The sequence below is a fragment of the Mustela nivalis genome (assembly GCF_964662115.1).
Source record: "Mustela nivalis genome assembly, chromosome: 2".
NCBI classification, from domain to species: domain Eukaryota; kingdom Metazoa; phylum Chordata; class Mammalia; order Carnivora; family Mustelidae; genus Mustela; species Mustela nivalis.
The window spans coordinates 54,029,016-54,051,094 of record NC_139021.1 but is presented as its reverse complement, the minus strand read 5'-3'; the positions used below and the strand labels follow the sequence as shown (position 1 = coordinate 54,051,094).

Here is a 22,079-nt window from a genome sequence, read left to right as displayed (position 1 = left end):
AATTTTAGCCAATTTAAAACATCTTTCCTCTGTTAATTGGAGTTAAACATATTTAGACATATTTATAAAGTAATGTTTGGCAGGAATTTGATCATTTATTTGTCAACAAACCAATGAAATGCAAGATCGAAGTTGATAGGTCCTAGGTCAGAGAGATTTTAAAGCGTTAAAGAGCTTTTGGAAAGGAGAGAGAGTGTATCCGATTTGAATTTTGGAAAGATAACTCCAATGCCAGCAAAGAGGACAGATGCACACAGGGAGAACAACCAGGAACTCCCTGGAGGCTATGGAAGTGGTCTCGTGATGTCAATAACTGCCTGACCTGAAATGATTAGTGGAAGTCAACAGAATGAATGACCTGCACAGGTGTTGAGAAGGTGTACTAATCTGTAGAATTGCTGATGGATGAGCTGAAGGAGTAGGGGTGCCAAGGATGATCCCAGGCTTTCAGCATTGTTACCTAAGATAGAAAATGTAGAAGCAGGAAGCAGTGAAAAGTGCTAACTAGTTCTCCATTATGCATGATGTGTCAGTGCAATTCATCGGGGTAAAGATTTCTAATTGATATTTAAATTATATGGTGCTTAAGTTTATGAAAGGGGTGTAAACCAGAGGACCATCAATGCAAAGACAAACCTTGAATTCCTAAAGGCCCCGCAAATAGAGATGAAGACAGAATTGAGGACATTGAAAATTGCAAAAGCCAAGTATAACCCATTCACTGGATTTCATAATTTAATAACTTACAATAAAGTAAGCCCTTTGTGTGCCTCTAACTAGACTGAGTCATTCGTAGAAAGTATATGGCCATTCCCAGCAGTCTTTATATTTTTAACCAGCCTTTGTTCTGGTGACTAAGAGTTATGTAATTCAACCATATAAGTTATGTAATTCAACCATATAAGTCATGTTGACAAAATAGTTTTTTATGGAAAAAAACAATATTATATAATATCCCAAACTAGTTCATATTGAATATCAGAATGGCACTTGACATTTGATTCTAACAAATGTCCATAGAAACAGATGTTCAAAAGAAGAGACTTTTAGCCTATTTGAAACAAGTTCTGGCTTCTCATGAACTTGTGGCATTAATTTTAAATTCATCCATTATTTATCATATATTATTACAATTCATAGTTACTGATGAAAAACTACTATGTATATGCAAAGTATTCTGTTGAACATTCTGTGGGACACAAAGATAAATCCAGCATAAACTGTCCTTAAGATACTTATAAGCTAGTATGAAGAAATAAGACACAAACTTAGGTAAGTATACAGGGTCACAGAGAATCACAGACAATTGAGAATCATGGACAATTTAAAAATGAAATTAAACAATCCCATTTACATTAGCATCAAAGGCACATAAAATACTTAGGAATACATTTAACCAAAAAGTTCGAAGTTTATAGTCTGAAAAATACAAAATATTTGTTAGAAGAAATTAAAGAAGATCTACATAAATGGCAAAGCATCCCATGTTTAGGTGTTGGTGGATCAGAAGCATTGTTATGCATTGCTGAAAAGATAATACTACTCACATTTATCTACAGGTACAAGGAATTCCCTATCAGAGTCTCAGCTGACTTCTTCCTAAAAATGAAAGCTGATTCATATGAAATTGCAAGGGACCTGAAAGAGCCAAAACAATAGCAGAGCTTTACCCTGTTTTTTCTCATACTAATGAGCACATTTCCTGGGGTCTGATTTCCAGGTTCGCCCCTTGCCAGCTATGTTGTCCAGATCTTGGTGTCCTCATTACATAGAGGTGTTGTAGGAATTATATAAATTAATACATGGAAAGTGCTCATGGAAGCACTGGCACATTGTATACCTTGATTTTGTCTTAGTTATTATTATTATTATCATAACCTCACAGGAGTACTGTGAAGCTCAAAAAAGATAATGTATATGAAACTTTTTTGTAAGGTACTACTTATCGTTTTGTACTGGAGTGACACATACATCCGTCATCCTTATAGGGTATAGAAGAACACGGACTATTAATTTTTTATAGCCTAATAATAATAATAAATGCTCAGAGATTCATATTTTAGCTTTCTGTAACTTTTATGATCAAATCACTACAGACTTTCAGTTATGCTGAGAATAAAGTCCAAATATCATTGCATCAACACCACTTTCAATCTTGCTATAAAGTATAGATCCACTTATGTCTTCCGCTCTATCACTGGTCTTGAAAGTGGAGTCACAATGGATCATCCACTGCAGTGTGGGAGGAAAAATTTTAGAAATTCTGTCTACATGTAGTTTTGATGCCATCCTTTGCAAATTTTCTCCAGTTTTATGTGTATCTTTATTAATGCTTGCAAAAATACTATTAAAGCTCTAATATGTAAATAGATGCTAAATGTCTATGGGAACGGCAAGCTCAAAAAATTTTTACTGGATATCAGTCCACTCTCCCACAACATGGTCTTTCTCCTAGTGCCAAGCAGATCCATTCAACTCCTCCTAGAACACAGCTTCTATCTTTTTATTCCCAAATCTAGCTCACAGCCAGTCTGTTGGTTTTGAATGGCCGTGAGGCAGCCACCCCTCTTCAAGCTGCAGCTTGCATCCTTCACACCAAGACTTAGCCATCACCGAAGGAAAGCTTCTTTGAAGAAGGGTCTATACCTCGTCCATCATGGTACCTACCCAGAAGCCCCCACCACTTCACCACATGAAAGGTTTTCCATAATAACAGGTTCCAAATAGATGTTTGCCCCATGCATATGCTAACACCAATATTGTTATCAAGAGGCAAGAGAGCGTGCTGCTTAACAGCAAAGGTTCTTATCCGGGTTCTGCCCCTCACAAACTGGCTGGCCACAAGACTCAGCTTCTTCCTCTGTGAAATTAAAGTAATAAAAGTACCTCTTTTCCAGGTATATTGTGAAAGTGTATTTGGCTAGCACCTGGAATAAAACAAGTGCTTCATAAATATTAATATTATTATGGTATTCCCGAGACTCAAACACTATAATGTCTGCAAAGCATCTAGGACACGAGTTAGTAAGGGGACTGAATTTCCTCTACCAGGCATGTTGATACAAGTAGTTCTTGGTGACTTCTTTCTCCTTCCTCCTATTTTATCACCTCATATTTACAGATGACTTTCTTGCGATTATCATGGCACTATTCACTTGAATTGATTAGTTCATATACTCTTCCTCATATAGTCTTCCACATCTGATGAAATAATCTCTTAAGAAGAGTTGCCATGTTTTACTTTGGCTTTTGTTGTCGTTGTTCAAGATTTATTTATTTATCTTGCAGAGAGAGAAAGTGGGGAAGGGGGGAAGAGGCAGAGGGACAGGGAGAGACAGTTAAGCAGACTCTGCCCTGAGTGCTGAGCTGACAAGGGGCTTGATCCCATCACCCTGAGCTCTTGCCCTGAGCCGAAACCAAGAGTTGGCCACTTAACCAACGGCGCCACCCAGGCACCACCAGGTACTGTTTTAAAAGGATCGTTGCTGCTGTTGTTTTTTTGCTGCTGTGCCTTTTAATCAGATAAACCCCTTTACATTTCCAGAAGAAATGTGCTATGAATATGGTAGACAAAACTCTCCTTTTGGATTGTCAACAGCATTTTTCTTTGCAGTTTTACACACAGAGTTATTTATAAGTGTTGTAGGACTAACACCAGTTGATTCCTTGCCTAGATAATAAAATTAAATGAAAGCATTATCTTGATTTAAAAATTAACTTAGTACTTTAATTAATGCAGAAAATGTCGTGTCAAAACTTCATGAAATGCAAAGTGGGGTAACTGCCATTTAGAGTATGTTTTTTTCCTTGTCAACGGGTAAAATCAAGGACCTCTGTGGTCTCTGTTCAATATTATCTTGAGTTCCCCATATCCTTTCAAGAGGTAGAACAATGAATTTCCCAAAATGTCATGCCACTTCGGTGTAAGTATGTAGTGAAGATGATAGTGGGATGGCAGGAGGGAGAAATTAGACCATTTATCCCATCTTAAGAACATTTGAGAGGGTTTTCTTTTGCATTTGGGGCTTTAAGAACTGATTATCTTTTAAATCAACACATCCCATGATGTTGATCAGCTCTTAAATTGTAAAAAAAAAATATTTTTGTAAGTGCTATAATTGTGTAGAAAATCCCAAAGGATCAACAACAACAATACCTCCTGGAACTAATAAGCAATTACAGAAAGGTTTCAAGATATAAGGTTAATACACAAAAGCCAATTGCTTTCCTATATATCTGCAATGAACAACTGGAATTTGAAATTGAAAACAAGACACTATTTATAATAGCACCCTGGTTTAGATTTAAGAAAATCTTAAACAGGATCTATATGAGGAAAAATATAACCAAAGAAAGGAATCAAAGAGAGATCTAAATAAATGGAAAGCTATCTCACTAGAAGAAGACTTAGTATTGTTAAGATGTCAGCTTAGATGTGAATTCAGAGACCTCATTGATCAAGATATACAGGTAGTAATAAAGTATATGAAAAGATACTCAACAGGTGCCTGGGTGGCTCAACTGTTTAAGCGACTACCTTTGGCTCAGGTAATGATCCTGGAGTCTTGGAATTGAGTCCCGCTTGGGTTCCCAGCTCCACAGAGAGTCTGCTTTTCCCTATGACCTTCTCCCCTCTCATGCTTTCTCTTACTCTCTCTCTCAAACAGATAAATAAAATCTTTAAAAAATAATGATAAAAAATAATAAAAAAATACTCAGCATCTTATGATACTAGGGAATTGTTGATGAAAACAATGATATGCCATAACACACATTTTTGAATGGCTAAAATTCAAAACACAGACAACACCAAATACTGGTGAGGATTTGAGGCATCAGGAGCTCTCATCCATTGCTGATGAAAATGCAAAATGGTACTGTCATTTTGGAGGACACTTTGACAGTATTATGTAAAATTACACATAGTCTTACCATGTGATCCAGTAGTCACTCTCCTAGATATTTATGCAAATGCGTTGAAAAAATATGTCCATACAGAACCCTACACATGAATGCTTATAGTTTTATTCATAATTGCCAAAAGTAGGAAGCAACCAAGACATGTCCTTCAATCAGTGAATGGGAAAACAAACTAGTATATCCAGTTAGTGGAATTTTATTCAACAATTAAAGAAGTGAACTATTAAGCCACAAAAAGTCATGGAGGAAGCTTAAATATACATAGCCAAGAGAAAGAATCCAGTCTAAAAAACAAAAGCTATATACTGCATGATTCCAAGCATATGATATTCTAGAAAAGCAAAATGATAGAGACCATAAACAGATTGGTGGTTGCCATGCATTCAAAAGGGAGGGAAAGGAAAGGGTGAGTAAGCAGAGCACAAAGGAATTTTAAGGGCAGTGAAACTATTCGGTATGATACTGTTATGGTGGACACATGACACTACAGTTGTTAAAACCCATAGAAAGTACAACACAAAAGCTGAGCCCTAATGATAGCTATGGACCTCAATTATAATAATGTATCAATATTGGTTCATCTGTTTAACAAATGTACCACACAAATGCAAGATGTTGCTAATAGGAGAAATTGTAAGGAGGAAGAGTGTTATGGTAATTCTCTACTTTCTGCTTAACATTTCTGCAAACTTAAAACTAAAATATAAACTATACTGTAAGAAGAAGCACACCATAAACTAAAAAATTAATTTACAGCAAATTACATATAAATGTGTGTGTAAAAATACCTCTATAATACCTATGTTTGTACACACATTCAGATAAAATAACTATACGTCTTTTTTTCATGATTGTGGTTTAATGTTGTACTCTTGTTATTTTCCCTGCTCTATTAAAGTGCTTCTACGGGGACTGTCATCACAAAGTGAGGAAATGCAGATAGTTATGCTAAATTATGCTTACAAGAAATGTGGTGGTGGTGTGAACTGAGCTGAAATGCATAGCTGAAGGCCTATTAAAGAATTATTTTAAAAGGATATAATGATGTCAACTATAAAAATAGGTAGTGTCCCATTAAATTTTGCTCTTTAGTTATTTCAGTTTCTTTCAAGAAATACAGATGGATACTTGAATATGAAACTGTTACCGTGTGAGGAAAACAAACAAGCACATACCAAGTCGTTGATGCTGATCATTAGGACGTGCTGATACTCTCTGCCCTCTTTACCTTCAATGTCACAATCGGATGATGCTACTGGCAACAGAACAAGGATCAGGGGAGGAATTCCAAAGATATACCTAAAAGAAACTAAATTGAACAGTGAGTAAGAATGAGCTAAATGCTGTACGTCAGATTATATACTGATTGTGTTGTTTTGATTGGCCTGACCATTTATTTCTAATAATTTTTTGAAATGCATCATGGCTTTTGGATAGTGTGGGAAGAACCCTAAAATTCAGTATTCTGTAACAACCAAAGTAGGACTGCATTTTAGAGTTTAGATTTCTTTCACTTTTTTATTTAAAAATTACTCTTTGGAAAAGTGATGAACAGGTGTGATGAAAGCAGACTCTCTGTCCCTGAAAAACACTCTAAGGTATAAATCAATTTATTCAATTTTGATTTATATTGAACACTTCTACAAGAAAAAGCATCTCCAGGTAAACAGGTAAACTACAGGTAAACAAATTACACATTTTTTAAATTTTATGATTTGTGGCATGTATATTTATGTAAGCCTTGATGATTATCCAAGTATCCAGCCTCTTCCTGAAAGCCACGCTGCACGTTTATTTTCATGGTACTGTGATTATATTCTTTCTTTTTAATGATGGACCTTAAAGGATTTACCCTTCCCAGAACTGTGACAAAGCTGACATTTACATTTTGATGCTCTATATTTTCAGTATATTCTTTGTTTCTAAGTGCCCAGAGGCCCATATTTTCTACAAACACAGCTCTGTCTAGCTTCTTGACAAATTAGAAAAACCCATTAAATAAATTCACACCCTGGTAACTAATGATTTATATCTGTTTTTGATGAGACTTCCTACTTTAGAGGCAATTGTCTAATCAAAAAGAATGAAATTATAAATGGTATCATTTTGGGCAGTAATAATGCACTGATGGAAATCCAATTATTCCCAGAGACTTTAAAATGTGGTTATATAGAAATGTATTTCTTCATAAGTCTGCCAAAATGTCTTGTTTGTATCTTTCTGCAAACTCTTGAGTTATGTTGACAATATCTCCTTTTAATTTCCCAAATGAAGTTTAGCTATACTTGATGAATGCAAGACATTTCACATGTGTGTCTTTTCTGATTAGGACTACAAACAATACTCCTTGGAACCCAAAGAACTAATATTGTGACATATGTTAAATGCATCATAAAGTTCCCAATAACATTATCCTCTATTGCATCATGTGTCATATAAAAATCAGTAGCACTCCCCAATAAATGATTTATATTTTTATAAATAGAGAAAGTAGGCTACATAGCAGGTATGAGAACAAACACAAATCCTACATCGTATCTTCATGTATCACAGACAACTGACAAGGTAAGAGAAACAAAATGAGACACAGAATTGATTCATAGCTCTGCCACTAAGAGTCTATACATGTGCCAGCAAAATTCACTGAGGAGATTAATAATGGTCATGATGATGATAGTTATGTTTGGGTACCTATCATGGGCCAAGCACTTTGCTACCTTATACCTATCTGTAAATATCAGAAGAGTCGTACAATTTAATCTTTTTGTAAAAACCAGACAGTAGGTGCCAAGTCTGAATTCTAACCTGAGTTTACTGTCTCACCAAGATTTTATCAGAAATGGCCATAGTTTTCTGATAACGTGTAATTACATTAGTCCTCTGAATGAAACCACTTCTATGAAATACTACAGAGCTCCACCTCTCTCTTGTACTATTGCTCCTTTGCCCTGAAGATTCTCAGACGATAGTCAATTGCTGTTTATTTACAAGATGCTGACACTGTAATTGGATCTGTACAGACTGCATAGATCCAAACTTCATTTTTCTGTCTTCTTACAGGTGTCCAAAAAGGTATACTTTGCAAAGAGTAGGTGATAAGTTATATAGCATGTAACTTGAAATGAGTTTTAAGGGGAATATAATAAAATAATTAAATACTGGAGTGAAAAAAGAGACCTTTTTATTATTCTACATAAATGTTATTTTAAAGGTCCATCTTTAATGTTTTGACAAAGGAGTTTGTTTTACTTTCTATGAGCCCTAGCTGTTGTGTCCTCTTCACCCCAACTTTCAGTAATTAGTGCTCCCCAAGTTCACACTGATCCATTTATTCATTGAATGACATTTACCAGTGCGTTCAATGATGGCTTGGTTAGAAAACTTAGCCTTTTTTATGTATTTCAACTAGTTTCTCAATCCCGAAGCATAATTTGCCTTGAGGTACCTGAATGGCTCAGTTGGTTAAGCATCTGACTATTGATTTCTTCTCAGTTCATGATCTCAAGGTCAAGAGATTGAGTCAGGCTGTGAGCATGGAGCCTGCTTAAGATTCTCTCTCTCTCTCTCTCTCTCCCTCTGCCCCTGCCCCCTCCTGCACATGCATTCTCTAAATAAATAAATAAATACATAAGATCTTCTTGAAAGAAACCTAATTTGCTTTGTCTATAAAGTCAAAGCCATTTTTGTCGTTGTTGTTAAATAGGTTAGCTTCAGATGGACTAGGCCAAAACAAAACACAGAGGGTTGGAGTATGGAGACTTGGGATTTTCATCTTGGTATGCCAAGAAGCTGTATTACAACGGGTTGTGTGACTAAGTGAATGACAGTGTCTTTTAAGTTTCATTTAACTGATGTGTAAAGTGAAAACTTTAGACTAAATGATCTAAGGTCCCTTTCAACTTTGAAGCACCTTAAGTCTAAGAATCTCCCTGGCCATCCCAATAGAGTATTTCTTTAGACTTGAAATCGCCTCAGGGACAATACTGCAAACACACCCAGGGCTTTGGATCCACATCTCACTGGGTCTGAGATGTGGATCTGAAGTTTCCACCTCTCAGATGAACAACTGCACTTTGGTCTGCAATTGAATGAAGACTTTTCTCCACACCACCCAAAGAATAAGCATATTCGTACTGCCTACTTCAAGCATGCTTTTGACATTGTTGTCACGATAGGAAAAAACTCTGCACTTATTCTGTTTTATTTCAGACTATGCATAGACATTCACCCCCTTCGTGACCCTGAACTTTTCTTTAGGTCACAGAGAAGATAAACCATAAGGAATAATGCAAGGCGAGCTTGGGCCTGTGGAATTCTGTCTTTAGATTTCCTGAAGGGATTGAAACTGGAGACTCTGCTTTTCAATAGGGAATTTGGTTACACCAGAATGATGGCTGTCTAAAAATTCTTGTTGGTTTTTAATTTAAGCCAAATAATACATTCAGTCCTCAGCCGCGTAAGTTATGGGGTCAAAGTGAATATAAATAAATTAGTTTCTAAGTCTATTGAATCCAGTCCTTCATCCCTCCTTAAGATAAGTAAATGTTTATTGAATGTCCACTATAAACATTTCATAGAACCGTTTTCACTAGGAATTACAAAAAAAAAATACTGAAAAGACATTCAGGATGGAATAGAAAACATTATCTGAGTATATAAGACTTGGTTTTAATATAAGACTTGGCTTGTGCTTGGCACAAGCAAATTGGTGCATAAATAGAAGAAAAAGTTAATAAACAGAAAACAACCATGAGTTGTATGGAAAACAGCTCGTTATAACCTTAACATAATAAATTTGATTATCCTCATATGAAGAAATCTAATTTCTGCCACAATCAATATTAAGACTACTCTGTAAACTCTATCCACAAATCCCATGATAAAACTTAAAGACAGGGCACCTGGGTGGCTCAGTGGGTTAAAGACTCTGCCTTCGGCTCAGGTCATGATCCCGGGGTCCTGGGATCGAGTCCCCCATCTGGCTCTCTGCTCAGCAGGAAGCCTGCTCCCCCCCCCCTCTCTCTGCCTGTCTCTCTGCCTACTTGTGATCTCTGTCTGTCAAATAAATAAATAAAATCTAAAAAAAAAACAAAACCCAAAATTTAAAGACATTTCTGTAGCCATCCTATGATATTGCACACAATATTCCATTTTCTCTCATAACCAGTTCCGGAGGTAAGTACTACCAGTTTTCACGGTTGTGCAGATGGAAAACCTAAGGAACAAAGAAATTTTTCCCGGTATATAATGTGTATAGTAAGAGACAGGTTAAAGAGTTTAGGAACTCAGCTTTTAGCCACTGAGCTGCACCGCTTCCTACAAAAACAAGCATGTGTGTGCAGTCAAGGGAATATTTAAAAAAAAAAATCTTTTTTCCACATGAACCTCACTAAGGTGCTTCCTGATCAAGCTCTGAAACACTGCATCACACACTCTTATTTCAGAAAAACAGACACATGACACCAGGTTATGTGTCAGAGGCAAGACCAGAAAAAATAATCTCATGTGCATGAATGTGAATATGACATATAAATTGATCCTATAAAATAGCTTTTCCCATTTTTGTTTAAGAGACTCCAACACTGATGTAGTACCATTTGTGACTCTCCTTTGTACCTGTTCAGGCTTTCTCATCTTTCTCGGTTCCCTGTTTTTATTACTATTCCATTTTTGGTCCTCAAATGTGATTAAATTGCCTAAACTAGATAGTACCCTTGAGAACCACATAGTAGGGCATCAACTACTTCAACTCCTCAAAGAAGCAGCAAAGGAAAAGTTTAAAAAGAGTAACCCTATCCTTAAGCTTCTTGTGAAATCTCTTGGAAATGCAAAAGCCACACATTATAATCACTATTAACAAATTTAGAATTCTAATATTTTGTTTACTAATAACTTTTGGTAGATGAATAATACAGATACACTTCAGGAAATAAAGCTCCTTGTTAATAATGCACTTCCTAGCTTCCTTTTCTTTTTTCTTTCTTTTTTTTTAGAGATCCATGGCGCTGTGAGACAGGGATATACCTAATTTCTAATTCCATACTAAACTTCTGAAGGGCACGCATTACAAATCTTTTTCCATAATCGTCTTTCATACTCTACCCACCTCTCCCCCTAATGTTGTTACTGATCTGGTACTTCTTGGCTATGGATTCTCTAATACCTACGGGAGAGAAAAGATTTTTGATCTAACGGTGTAGCTTGGAAAGCGCACAGACCACGCATGAAGAGCAAAAGCAATTTGCTCCTTATTCCCCTCACCCTCCTCCACCCGCCTTTTTTTTTTTTCTTTTTCATGAGGAAGTGTTTACTATAAAATATTCTAATTTATCTCAGCAGCTCTTTGCCTGTCACATCTCTCTTTATTTTTTTTTTTTTCCCCATCCAGTAAACTTTTTGTCTCTTTCCCTTGGCCATATAGCTGCCAAGGGAATCCAACTCATTCGCCTCACCTCTGCCCTTGTCCGTAGTCCGCACGAATAAAAATACATTAGATCTTGGCAAAGGTCTAGAATTTAGACTTAAGCCTATTTCATCCTGCCTCCACCAAGAAGCACCCATATAGGGGAAAGAAAGAAAGAAAAAAGAAAAAAAGAAAGAAACCCAAACCCCGAAGCTCGCCTTTCTCGACGCCAGCCCGAGGACTTGGGTTCCCAGCAAAGGGCTCGAGGTACAGCCCCAGTCGGAAACTCCCAGCCTCGCTGAAGGGGTGAAACGGGGTTTTCCAGAGACCTGTCCCCTTAGAGTTTAAGAGCGAGTCCCGTGGGAGCTTCGCTTTCACTTCTCTAGAGAGTAGGGAACTACACGAGCTCAGGTAACTCGCCCCTTCCCCGGGCGCCCGTGAGTAACTGGGCGCCGCCAGGAGCGCGGGGAGGGCGGGCAGGCGCGGGGTTGCCGGAGGGGAGCGCGGGCTCGGCAGGACTGACGGCGAGCCATTGGCTACCTCGGAGACCCGGCTGCCGGCTGCAGCCGCTGAGCGGCGCGGAGGCTGCAGCGCCGGGCTCGGGACCGCCAGCCGGCGTCGGGGGTGGCTTCTCGCAGCGGGCGAGGCGCAGCAGTCCCGACGGCAAGTGGCTGTGGGCCAGGGTACCGAAGCGCGGCTGACGCCCGCCTGTGGGAGAGCCAGTGCCTTCGGCAGGTCCAAAGTGCAAGGCTGGGCTGTTCCCGGACGCGCCTGGGCGCGGGGCCCGGCGACGCGTCCTGGAGTCCCCCGGAGCGCCGGGCGCGCGGAGTGGTGCGCCTGGGAGAGGAGCGCTTACCATGGAACATGGTCTGCGGGAGGCGGGCGTGGTCATGATGACCGCCACTGCAGCAGGAGCGAGCTCTCACCGCCCATAGTCGCTGCCAGGAGCCTGGTCTTCCGCGGAGTTGCCGGGAGTCCGTGCGGGTTAGGGCGGCCTCTGCCGCTGGTTCCTCTCACCCACTCCGCGCCTGCTGCTTCATCCATCCCAAGGGGGGCGGCACACACCACGGCCCGGCTCTGCGCTTTGCCTTTCCCATAACTTCCGTAGGATCAGCCGGCAGTGTACTTTCAGTTTCTACTTTGAGCTGGGTCTGCAGGTTTGATCTTCGGGTTCACCACCGGGGTGCCTTCACCGCCCCACCTCTTTTGAGCACCTGCGTCCTCCCCTAGCTCTTCTTGTGCACCTGAACCGGCACCAGAGGAGGGCGCGAATTTCCAAAGCCCCACAGGAGGAACCAGCGGGCCTTCTGAATGAGAACAATTCGAGGCAAAAGACTTTCCAAATGACCTCTAACCGTCTTGGCAAAGCTAGGCGACTGGGATCTAAAAGCATTGGTTGCTCTGTCCACGGAAGCCACAAACGTGTAGTGCGAAAAGCTGGGCAATTAACAAGCCTACGCCACCAAGGAGGCGTCGTAGCTCTTGCACGGATGTCGTGGACGATGCCAAGTCGTCTTGAAAAAAAAAAAAAAAAAGAGAGAGAGAGAGAGAAAGAAAGAAAGAAGAAAAAGGAAGTAAAGAAAGATTAAAAGGGTTACGCCCTCAGCCCCTCAAACCTATGTAATCAGTCTCTTTCTGCCCTGTTTTGTAGATGCACCTGCCCGGGTGAGACCTCAAAGAAAAATAATCCTGTGGGCGCATCTAATCTGGTAAGTGGTATGTTTGGACCAGAAACAAAGCCCAGAGTAGGTGGAAGAAATGGAGACTGACTGTAATAGTTAATAACTATGACCCCTACCCAGGCATTTATCAGAATTGACCATTTTTACTGTTTTACTGAGAAGTTAATATTTTTCTAAACCTGAATTATTTTAGTATTTCCTGCTTGAATTTGTTTTCTGATATTCTGCAGGAGCCCTGCTTAAAAGGTGAGTGAAGTAATAACAGTGATGATGATCATGGCTATCCTTTATCTAGCATTTGCTCTGTACTATATTGTGCTAAGCATTTTATACATATATACTCTCAAGCATAATTTTCTGAGTTGAAAATTTTCTTATCTGCACTTCACAGATGTGGGAACTGAGACTTCCTTAAGTAACTTGCCAAAGTTAACAGCTAGTTAGTAATAGAGCTTTTACACAAACCTGGTGTATTCTGGCTCTAGAGTTCATGCTTGCAGCCTCTGTGTTAGCCATCCTGGGGAAGAATGTGGAAATTAATGCCAGAGGGAGACAGGGTCAGATATCCCATGGGTGTGTCTTTGCTCCACTGTTGGGGACCTCAGGAAAGCTTTCTAGAGTTTCTGAGTTCTAAATTGAGACTCAAGCAGGCACTAATCTAGGGTGGTGAACATTCCAGATTCAGTTATAGTGTGAACAAAGAAAAGAGGAAAAGAAGGGAGGAAGAAGAGAATTACAGTGAAAGAGTGAGATGGAATTACTCAAGCCTCAAGTTTGGATCTCCCATTTCTCTTTTCGTCTCACTTCTCACATCCAGCCCATAGGCAAGTCTTGTCAACTCTACCTCTAAAATACACTCTCTTCATAGCAGCAGGATATTTGATTTATGCAATGCCATCTTCTGTGACCACACTCTGGCCACTTGCCACTGTGTACCAAGCCTTCGAGGTCGTCTGGTGTGATCTGGGTGCTACTGCCCTCTCTCACCCCCTGTGGTACACAACTCACTCTGCTCCCGCTGTTTTCTTCCCTGTGCCCAGCCAAGCATCTGTCCACTTAGAATAGTATCCAGCACACAGGTATTCAGAAAGTATTGCTGAGTGACAGAACGAGAGAGAACAATTGTATGAGAACGCATGTTGAGAGCATGCATGAACAGAAAATATGTAAAGGCAGAAGGGAAATAGAAGAACAAGCTGGAGAAGGAGCGAAGCAAATGGGAACAGGAGACAGACTGGGATGGAGAAAAACAAGCATTTTCATTTGACTGGAGCCTAGAGTGGGAGGTGGGAGTGGAAAAACAGGAGGATGGAGTGACTTTTAAAAATGAATTCTCGGGGCGCCTGGGTGGCTCAGTGGGTTAAGCCGCTGCCTTTGACTCAGGTCATGATCTTGGGGTCCTGAGATGGAGTCCCACATCCGGCTCTCTGCTCAGCAGGGAGCCTGCTTCCCCCTCTCTCTCTGCCTGCCTCTCTGCCTACTTGTGATCTCTCTATCAAATAAATAAATAAAATAAAATAAATGAATTCTATAACTAAACACACCCAGATTAGTTACTTATTAGTCTAAAATCCCTGACAGCAGCATAGAGGTATGTAATTGCACAAAGCCTGCACCTTTTCTTCTTTTTTAAAAATACGTTTCAGGGACAGATAAAAGAGCATCCATCAATAACTTCCTCAAGAGGAAATCCACTTCCTTTTTCATGAGGTCAACATAAAACCTGGCAGAATAAAGGCTTGTGCACAAGTAAACTTTTGGGAATCATGAGAGGAAATTATTCAGAGCTCCAGAAGGGGACATGTGAATTCCAACCTAAACTCTGACCCCAAATGTGAAGAATCACACTAAAAAAATTCATAAAACATTTAGAATTTTTATTGGTATATGAAAAAAGGATATGCCCTAACTCTATCAAATTATTATTTCAAATTATTATTAAATAGCTTTCAAATTATTATTTTTCTAACTCTGTCAAATGAATTATAGCATTTTGAAAGAATTCCAAAATAAAGTCTTAAATTAGTGGTTGATACTTTGATAAGCTGAACATTATTTTGTATAAGACAGATGAACAAGGATTAAACATTCTATAAATGTTTATGTATTAATAGTTAATGATTAGAGAAATGGAGTGGTTATTATAACGTTCACTCATAGATTCAATGAATTATGCAGAAAAGTCAACACAGAAACAAAATAGTGCATAGCTTGTGAATTACAATTAATATATATTAGAAGGGAAAACATCATCTCAGAGTGATTTATATAATGCAATAGAAAACACTGAAATGAAATGATATAAATATCTACTTAAAGGACAAATTGTTAAAGATTAATCAATGTCATTTTAACTGTTCTACAATCGTCTGTCAAATTAGTCAGTCAGTGGTAAGCCTGAAAATATTTTCTTGATTAAATATCTGAACTATTTTTGCTCAACGTAATATGACTATTGTTTATATAGATCTGAATGCTAGCTAACTTTCTGTCTATGGATATTTTCTGAGGTTCCTATGGCTTGATTTTCCAGGTCTAATACTTAACGTGTTTCCAATAAGCAGATACACACACAGACATATCACATAAGTCCTCCCCGTGTTCTGTGTAGTTGCATGGGGGCCGGTGCATGGAAGGGCTCCCTGCTTGGTTTAATATTCCGCTATCACTGTCTCAGAATTCTTAATTATTTTTGGACAAGGGTACTTTCGTTTTCACTTTGTACAGGGCCCTGCAAATTCGCTAACTGACCATGCACACACATATAGGCGTATCTTCAAGGTATTTTCGGTCTGGTGGGGAAAACATATATTAAATATGTGACTTCAAGGATAAAGAATATTATGAAAAGGATAGGATAAGATATATTTCACACAAGGGTTTAAGGCAATCTAGACCCATTTTAAAAATTAGTGAAACTAGGATCCCAAAAGTGTTAATTTACCTGTCTAATGTAAAAACAGCTATAAGTGGATAATCTATAATTCTAAATCATATCTGTTTGATTTTCAAGCCCGAGATTGAGGATGGGTTTTGATTTTTATCAAATGACTACTGAGGATCTATTTACAAGGTCAAATTTTTTTTTCTTATTGCATTTTTAAAGAAACTGTAAATTTACCATAATGCTAAATTCCAGTGGCTAATACTTAACAGACTTTTGCGATTTTTTTTGTAATTGGTATAGGTCTGTTCTTCATATTATATTTAACTAGGCTTGGGCTATCTTGTCAGATTTTCTTAGTTTCATAAAGGGATTTGGAAATTCTATTGTTTTCTAGAACTGTGTTTAATCATTATCTGAACTATTTGTTTCTGGGTGATTGACTAGAGTTTACCAATAACACATACTTAATTTCATGAGATGCAGCCTAGGAATAAGATGAGATTGTCCATTTAAAGCATTAGAAGAGTAAAAAAAATAAAGTTACTTATAAGGCTGAATCAGAATATTAGGAGCCCTGCCAAAAATGTGTATGTCCACATATCAGTGACTGCTGAGGCCATGGAAAGGAATGATATCATCCAACTTAGAAGAGATGAGAGAAAGAGACACGAACATTAGGGGGACCATGAGACACAAACATTAGGGGTAGCTGGGGAAATGGGTGCCCACCAACAAACTGACCAAACAGTGGACAGCAGGGTAAGAGAGAGAGAAGTCGGTATCCCAGGATAGAATGTCAAAATAGGCTAACTAGTCAGCATTTCCAAATGTCACAAAAAGATCAAACAAAAGGAAAATTGAAAGGTGTATCCACTGATCTGGCAGAGTAGAGATTGTGGTCAACATGACAACAATTTAGAAGAGCAGTATAGATAGAGGCAATATTCTAGTTTGTGGGATGCAAGGAAGGATACAAAAAGAAGAGACAACTTTTAAAGATCTGTGGTAAAGATAAAGAAATAGGGTAATGGTTTGAAAGGCATGTAAAGCATGATGGAAGGTTTCATTTTCATGCATGAGAGGTACTAGAGCATATTTATGTATTAGTTGGTAAAATTAGGTTATTTGGAAGAAGTAGGAAAGGCTAGAACCAAGAAACTCAAGGTACATGATTTATTTTTTTCCCTATCCTCCCTTCATTTCTCTCTCCTCTTTCATTTCAGTCCATAAATTGTGTATTTCTAAACAGTCAGAATCCATTAGGAATCTTGTGCCTAATTTTGTTTCTTATCAAAATGTCCCCTCTGACCTCACTTGTGTCCTCTGGGTTGAGAATTGGCTAGTGTAAGAGAGAAATATTTCCCAAATTGTCTTTTGGAAGGAAGAGCACTGTCTTATATAGCTTGTATTGTCCAATCCTTTTTACATAGTAATGGGTATGTTGTTGGCGCTTAGAGATTTCTTTTATATACTAAATTTTGGAGGGACTGTGCTTTTAACCATTGTCTTCATAGATGATTGCTTAAAGAAGATTACACTTATGACAATGTTTTATGGAAATTATTTGAAGAAAATGGAAAAATATTTTCCTTTATTTCTTTAAAATCCCTGACAGAGTCCCTTTAGAGCATCCAGTTACTATGTGAAGCTGTTTAGTTGTTCTTATGAGCTCTTTGAACAACAGCGACAGTGTCTTACTCAGCCTGGAGTTCTCGAAAGTCAACAGAATTCCTATCAAGTTACAAATTCTTCCCAAGTATGACTTGTAGAAAAGGGCGATATCAAACTGCACAGGTCTTGACTTGCTGTTCTTACAGAGAATCAGTGCTCTGGGCAAACCTGTATTAATACCCATGAATGTTATAGTAAAAACTATTGACTGACATTGATATGTCTAAAGTTCTGGTAGGCTTGTTAAAATTCTGATTTAATATGAATTTAGACTGTTTTAAAGATTTATTTATTTATTTAGAAAGAGAGCACACTTGGGCAGGGGGAGGGCAAGAGGGAGAAGGAGGGAGAGAATCTCAAGCTGACTCCATGCTGAGCACAGAGCCCACATGGGGCTCGATTTCACAGTGCCAAGATCAGGACCTGAGCCAAAACCAAGAGTCAGTTGCTTAACCAATTGAGCCAGGCAGGGCCCCTAAATTTAGACTTCTTTTTCTAAAATGGAGGGCTATGTGTTCCATTTTAAATCCTTTTATTGTTAAATTAGAAAATGAGTTCAATCTGCCTCTCCTTCAGGCAAGCCAAGTTGTTCCAGCACATTTGTCATTGCGTTGGACTGTGATTGGACTATCAGAACATCCATTAACTCGTATATGATGTGGAATGATTAAGTGTATTGCAGTAGTAATTAAGTCCATAAAAAGTAATCTAAGAAGAGCTTGTACTTCCCTGAGTTCTTGGGGTATCAGTCATTCCTCTATGCCAATAGTGTGTTGATTAACTGGCATCCCCGAAGCCTGGAACTACATTAACATGCTTGCCTAAAATTTTAATGTACTAGCTGGTAGTGACATTTATACCTCCATGAGAAGAGCACAAAAATGGAAGTTTTGGAGAGGAGCTCTTGAGTTTGGTTTATCAGAAAATGATTTCTTCAAACAATGGAGAAGAGTGTCTTAGGTTTCTTGCGTAATATCCCCTATGAAATGGTGACTATATGTTTTGATTTCTTTATTTCTTTTACAATGTTAATAATTCTCCATGATGTTTACTAACAGATTTTCTAATCATGTCTTCCTCATTAGATTATTTTTCTAATAAACACTTCTGTTTAATGTGGGTAACACATTGTTTTTTTTTTTTACTAGTGAAATGTAGTATTTTTCTATTTCTTATTATTTTCTTCTTCTCAAAATGATACTGTATGTCATTTTCATTCTGAGACTTTTAAACTTTACTCAGATTAGAAAAATGAGGATCCTTTGTTTCTAATTCCAAACTAACCCATATTAGAACTTTTAAAAAATCTTTAAATTTAACTTTATGAAATTAGGGCTGTTTACCAAATGCAAATATATACTCATGTATTAAGCTATTTGAATTTACTTTTAAACTTTTAGTATATATTTTTTTTCATTTCATGTACATGATCCAAGTGGCCTATGTTGAGATACAACAACAAACAAGACAAAAACAAATATCGTGTATACTGGGTCGTTGATCATTTAAGAATGGTCCTCTGAGACTAGAGATTTTTGCAAGCATTGTTCAATGGCCAGGTATAAATCAGGGAATTTAAAGTAAAACCACCAAACAATCAAAACAAAACGAAACTGAGGACTTTCAAGAGTCACAAGACACTATCAGAAGGTTAAAAAAAAGAGTAAGGGTCCAAAGAAATCTCAGGAGGTTGAACCTAGAAAAGCATTAGGAGATAAGGAAAAGAGCAGGTTCATACTTTTGCTACAGTTATTACTGCAGTTTGTAAGCTCCTGGGAGCCTCTCAGCTGTAATCTGAAACTGGCCCATGTCCTCAGAGAAGAAGGAGAGACAGAAGAGACAAGCCACTCTAAGTGGGCAGGGGTCTTGTGGGTGGCAATAAGACAAGTAGATCTTCAAACCTGCTAACCAAATCTTAAAAGTTTATATAGACGTCTTAACTGGGTTCAATCACATCTATACCATCTAGATGGTCTCAACACCACATCATTATTTCAAGGCTGTATCCTTAGAGCAGCCTCTGTTGGGTGGGAGAGGCAAGCAGAACCTACATTCCAAGGGATGGAGGCAAAAAGAGCAATGGGGAATCTCTGATTTGGGGGTCCAGTTCAAGGTCAACCAGTAGTCACATCCTCCCAGTGGCCTCCTCCAACATGTTAATATGGTTGCTTTGTGTTAATATTGATTGAAACTACTTATCTTCTTTATTACTTTAGTTTTCTCTAGGTCTTTTGATGCTCTTAAGAAATCTTTTTTTTGTTTGTTTGTTTGTTTTTTAAAGATTTTATTTGTTTATCTGACAGAGAGAAATCACAAGTAGGCAGAGAGGCAGGCAGAGAGAGAGAGAGGAGGAAGCAGGCTCCCCACTGAGCAGAGAGCCCGATGCGGGACTCGATCCCAGGACCCTGAGATCATGACCTGAGCTGAAGGCAGCGGCTTAACCCACTGAGCCACCCAGGCGCCCCAAGAAATCTTTGTTTTGACTTTAGTTTGACTTAATACAATTCCTTTTTCCCTCCCCTTAATCTTTATTGAATATTAAACTGTAAAAGGATATAGACCTTGTGACAAACCTGTTCTTGCAAGCAGATCTTTTTGGCAGTTCTCATTTGGTATCTTATCCTACTGTGTCAGTGCAGCTAATTCAATACAACTTATCATTAAATGGAATTAACTGGACCCTTGCTTTTCCATGGAAGTAAGTACTAGCTCAAACATTGTGTGTTTCTGACATGTATTGTGGCCAAAGTGATGAATATCTTCCACAGAAACTTAACTTTCTTCCTGAGAATATTCAAGATTAATACATAAAGGTGCTCAAGTCTTTCCCAAACCTAAATAACCCTTCTTTTAATCATACACATAGTTATCAAGTAACACTATGTGGCATGCACTATTCTAGGTACTTGGAATATTTCAGTGTAAAAGACAGACAAAAATAATTTCTGGTACATGGAAGTTTACATTCTAGGGGAAGAGATAAAAAAGAAAAAAGTAAAAAGTACATAAATTTTAGAAAATTACTAAGTTCAGTGGTTAAAAAAAAAAGTAGGATCAGGACAGGGGATTTGTGCAAGTGGAGGGGAGGAAGTTGGGGAAGAGAGCTGTGATTTTGAACAGGCTTCAGTAAGAAGTTGACATTTGAACAAAGACTAAAATGTGACTGAGTGCATCACATGGATGTCTGTTAGAGGCATCTTCTGGAGAGAAGAAATCCAGTACCAAATATTTAGGGCAAAGGATGCTTGGAGCCTTCGAGCTCTCTGCTTCCGATTAATCACTCTGCTTTCTCCTTCCTTTCTTTACTGAGTACCAAACTCTGTAGTTTACACTTAGAGTTTCCACTCCTATTCATTTTCACTCCACTGCACCCTGACTTCTGAAGACCACATCCCAGGTCTTCAGTGAACTAGTTGGTTGATTGTTGATGATGTTATTTCTTAAACTGACTTTTAAAAATTATAAAAGCAGACATGTAAAGTATAAACATTTAATAAATGGAGACAAGCAAAATTTGTAAAAATTAACACTCCATCTAGATATCACATTTATTATGGCTGTGCTGTTAATATATATTTTTAACCAAAATGAGCTCATACTATACATATTGCTCTGCAACATGCTTTGTCTTCATTTACTTGCCTCCATCTTTAAATTTCAGGAATTCTTATCTAAAACCTAGATGTGCAGATTTCCAAAATTGACCCCCGAAATTCTATTACATTGGAGCTTTGGTTTCTTCTTTTAGTAGATTATTATTTAGAAACCACAATCTGGGCTTTAGAAGCTCTCACTGCTTTTTTTCAAAAAATCCACTTCCAGTTTCATTGATGTGTTCCACTATATCTCTAGCTTCTATCTCATTGATCTCTGCTCTAATCTTGATTATTTCCCTTCTTGTGCATGTGGTTGGCTTCATTTGTTGTTGATTTTCCAGTTTTTTAAGGTGTAAAGAGAGCTGGTGTAGTCTGGATTTTTCAATTTTTTTGAGTGAGGCTTGGATGGCTATGTATTTCCTCCTTAGGACTGCCTTCGCTGTATCCCATAGGTTTTGGACCAATGTGTCTTCATTTTCATTGGTTTCCATGAATTGTTTAAGTTCTTCTTTGATTTCTCAGTTGATCCAAATAGTCTTAAGCAGGGTAGTCTTTTTAGCTTCCAAGAGTTTGAATTCCTTCCAAACTTTTTCTTGTGGTTGAGTTCCAGTTTCAAAGCACTGTGGTCTGAGGATATGCAGGGAATAATCTCAATCTTTTGGTATCATTTGAGCTATGGTTTGTGACCCAGTATGTGGTGTGTTCTAGAGAAAATTCCATGTGCACTGGAGAAGAATGAATACTCTGTTGTTTTAGGGTGGAATCTTCTGTATGTTCTATGAGGTCCATCTCTTCCAATGTGTCATTCAATGCTCTTGTTTCTTTATTGATTTTCTGCTTAAATGATCTATTATTGAGAGTGGAGTATTAAGATCCTCTACTGTTAATGTATTTATATCAATGTAACTCTTTATCTTGAT

At 38.1% G+C, this 22,079-nt stretch overlaps 1 protein-coding gene and 1 long non-coding RNA gene across 9 annotated transcripts in view; one reads left to right on the top strand and one right to left on the bottom strand.

Annotated features, from left to right (window-relative positions):
- The window catches only part of IL7 (interleukin 7), a 45,782-nt gene extending 32,894 nt beyond the window's left edge, over positions 1-12,888 (bottom strand). The window contains exons 1-2 of the mRNA XM_082719466.1: positions 12,180-12,888; positions 6,096-6,229 (exon numbers count right to left, since the gene is read on the bottom strand). Of these exons, the coding sequence (XP_082575592.1) occupies positions 6,096-6,229; positions 12,180-12,189 (144 nt within the window). The 5' untranslated portion in view covers positions 12,190-12,888. The remainder of the gene's footprint in view (positions 1-6,095; positions 6,230-12,179) is intronic.
- Positions 1-22,079, top strand: part of LOC309859060 — a 98,681-nt gene that overhangs the window by 29,117 nt on the left and 47,485 nt on the right. For 4 of the 8 annotated variants that reach the window (XR_014308520.1, XR_014308521.1, XR_014308522.1 and 1 more), the window contains exon 1: positions 12,951-13,032. This is a non-coding gene — a long non-coding RNA (uncharacterized lncRNA). Of the gene's footprint in view, positions 1-11,378; positions 11,735-12,950; positions 13,033-22,079 lie in introns of those variants that run through there. The other 4 variants (XR_014308518.1, XR_014308519.1, XR_014308516.1 and 1 more) reach the window with 2 other exon arrangements.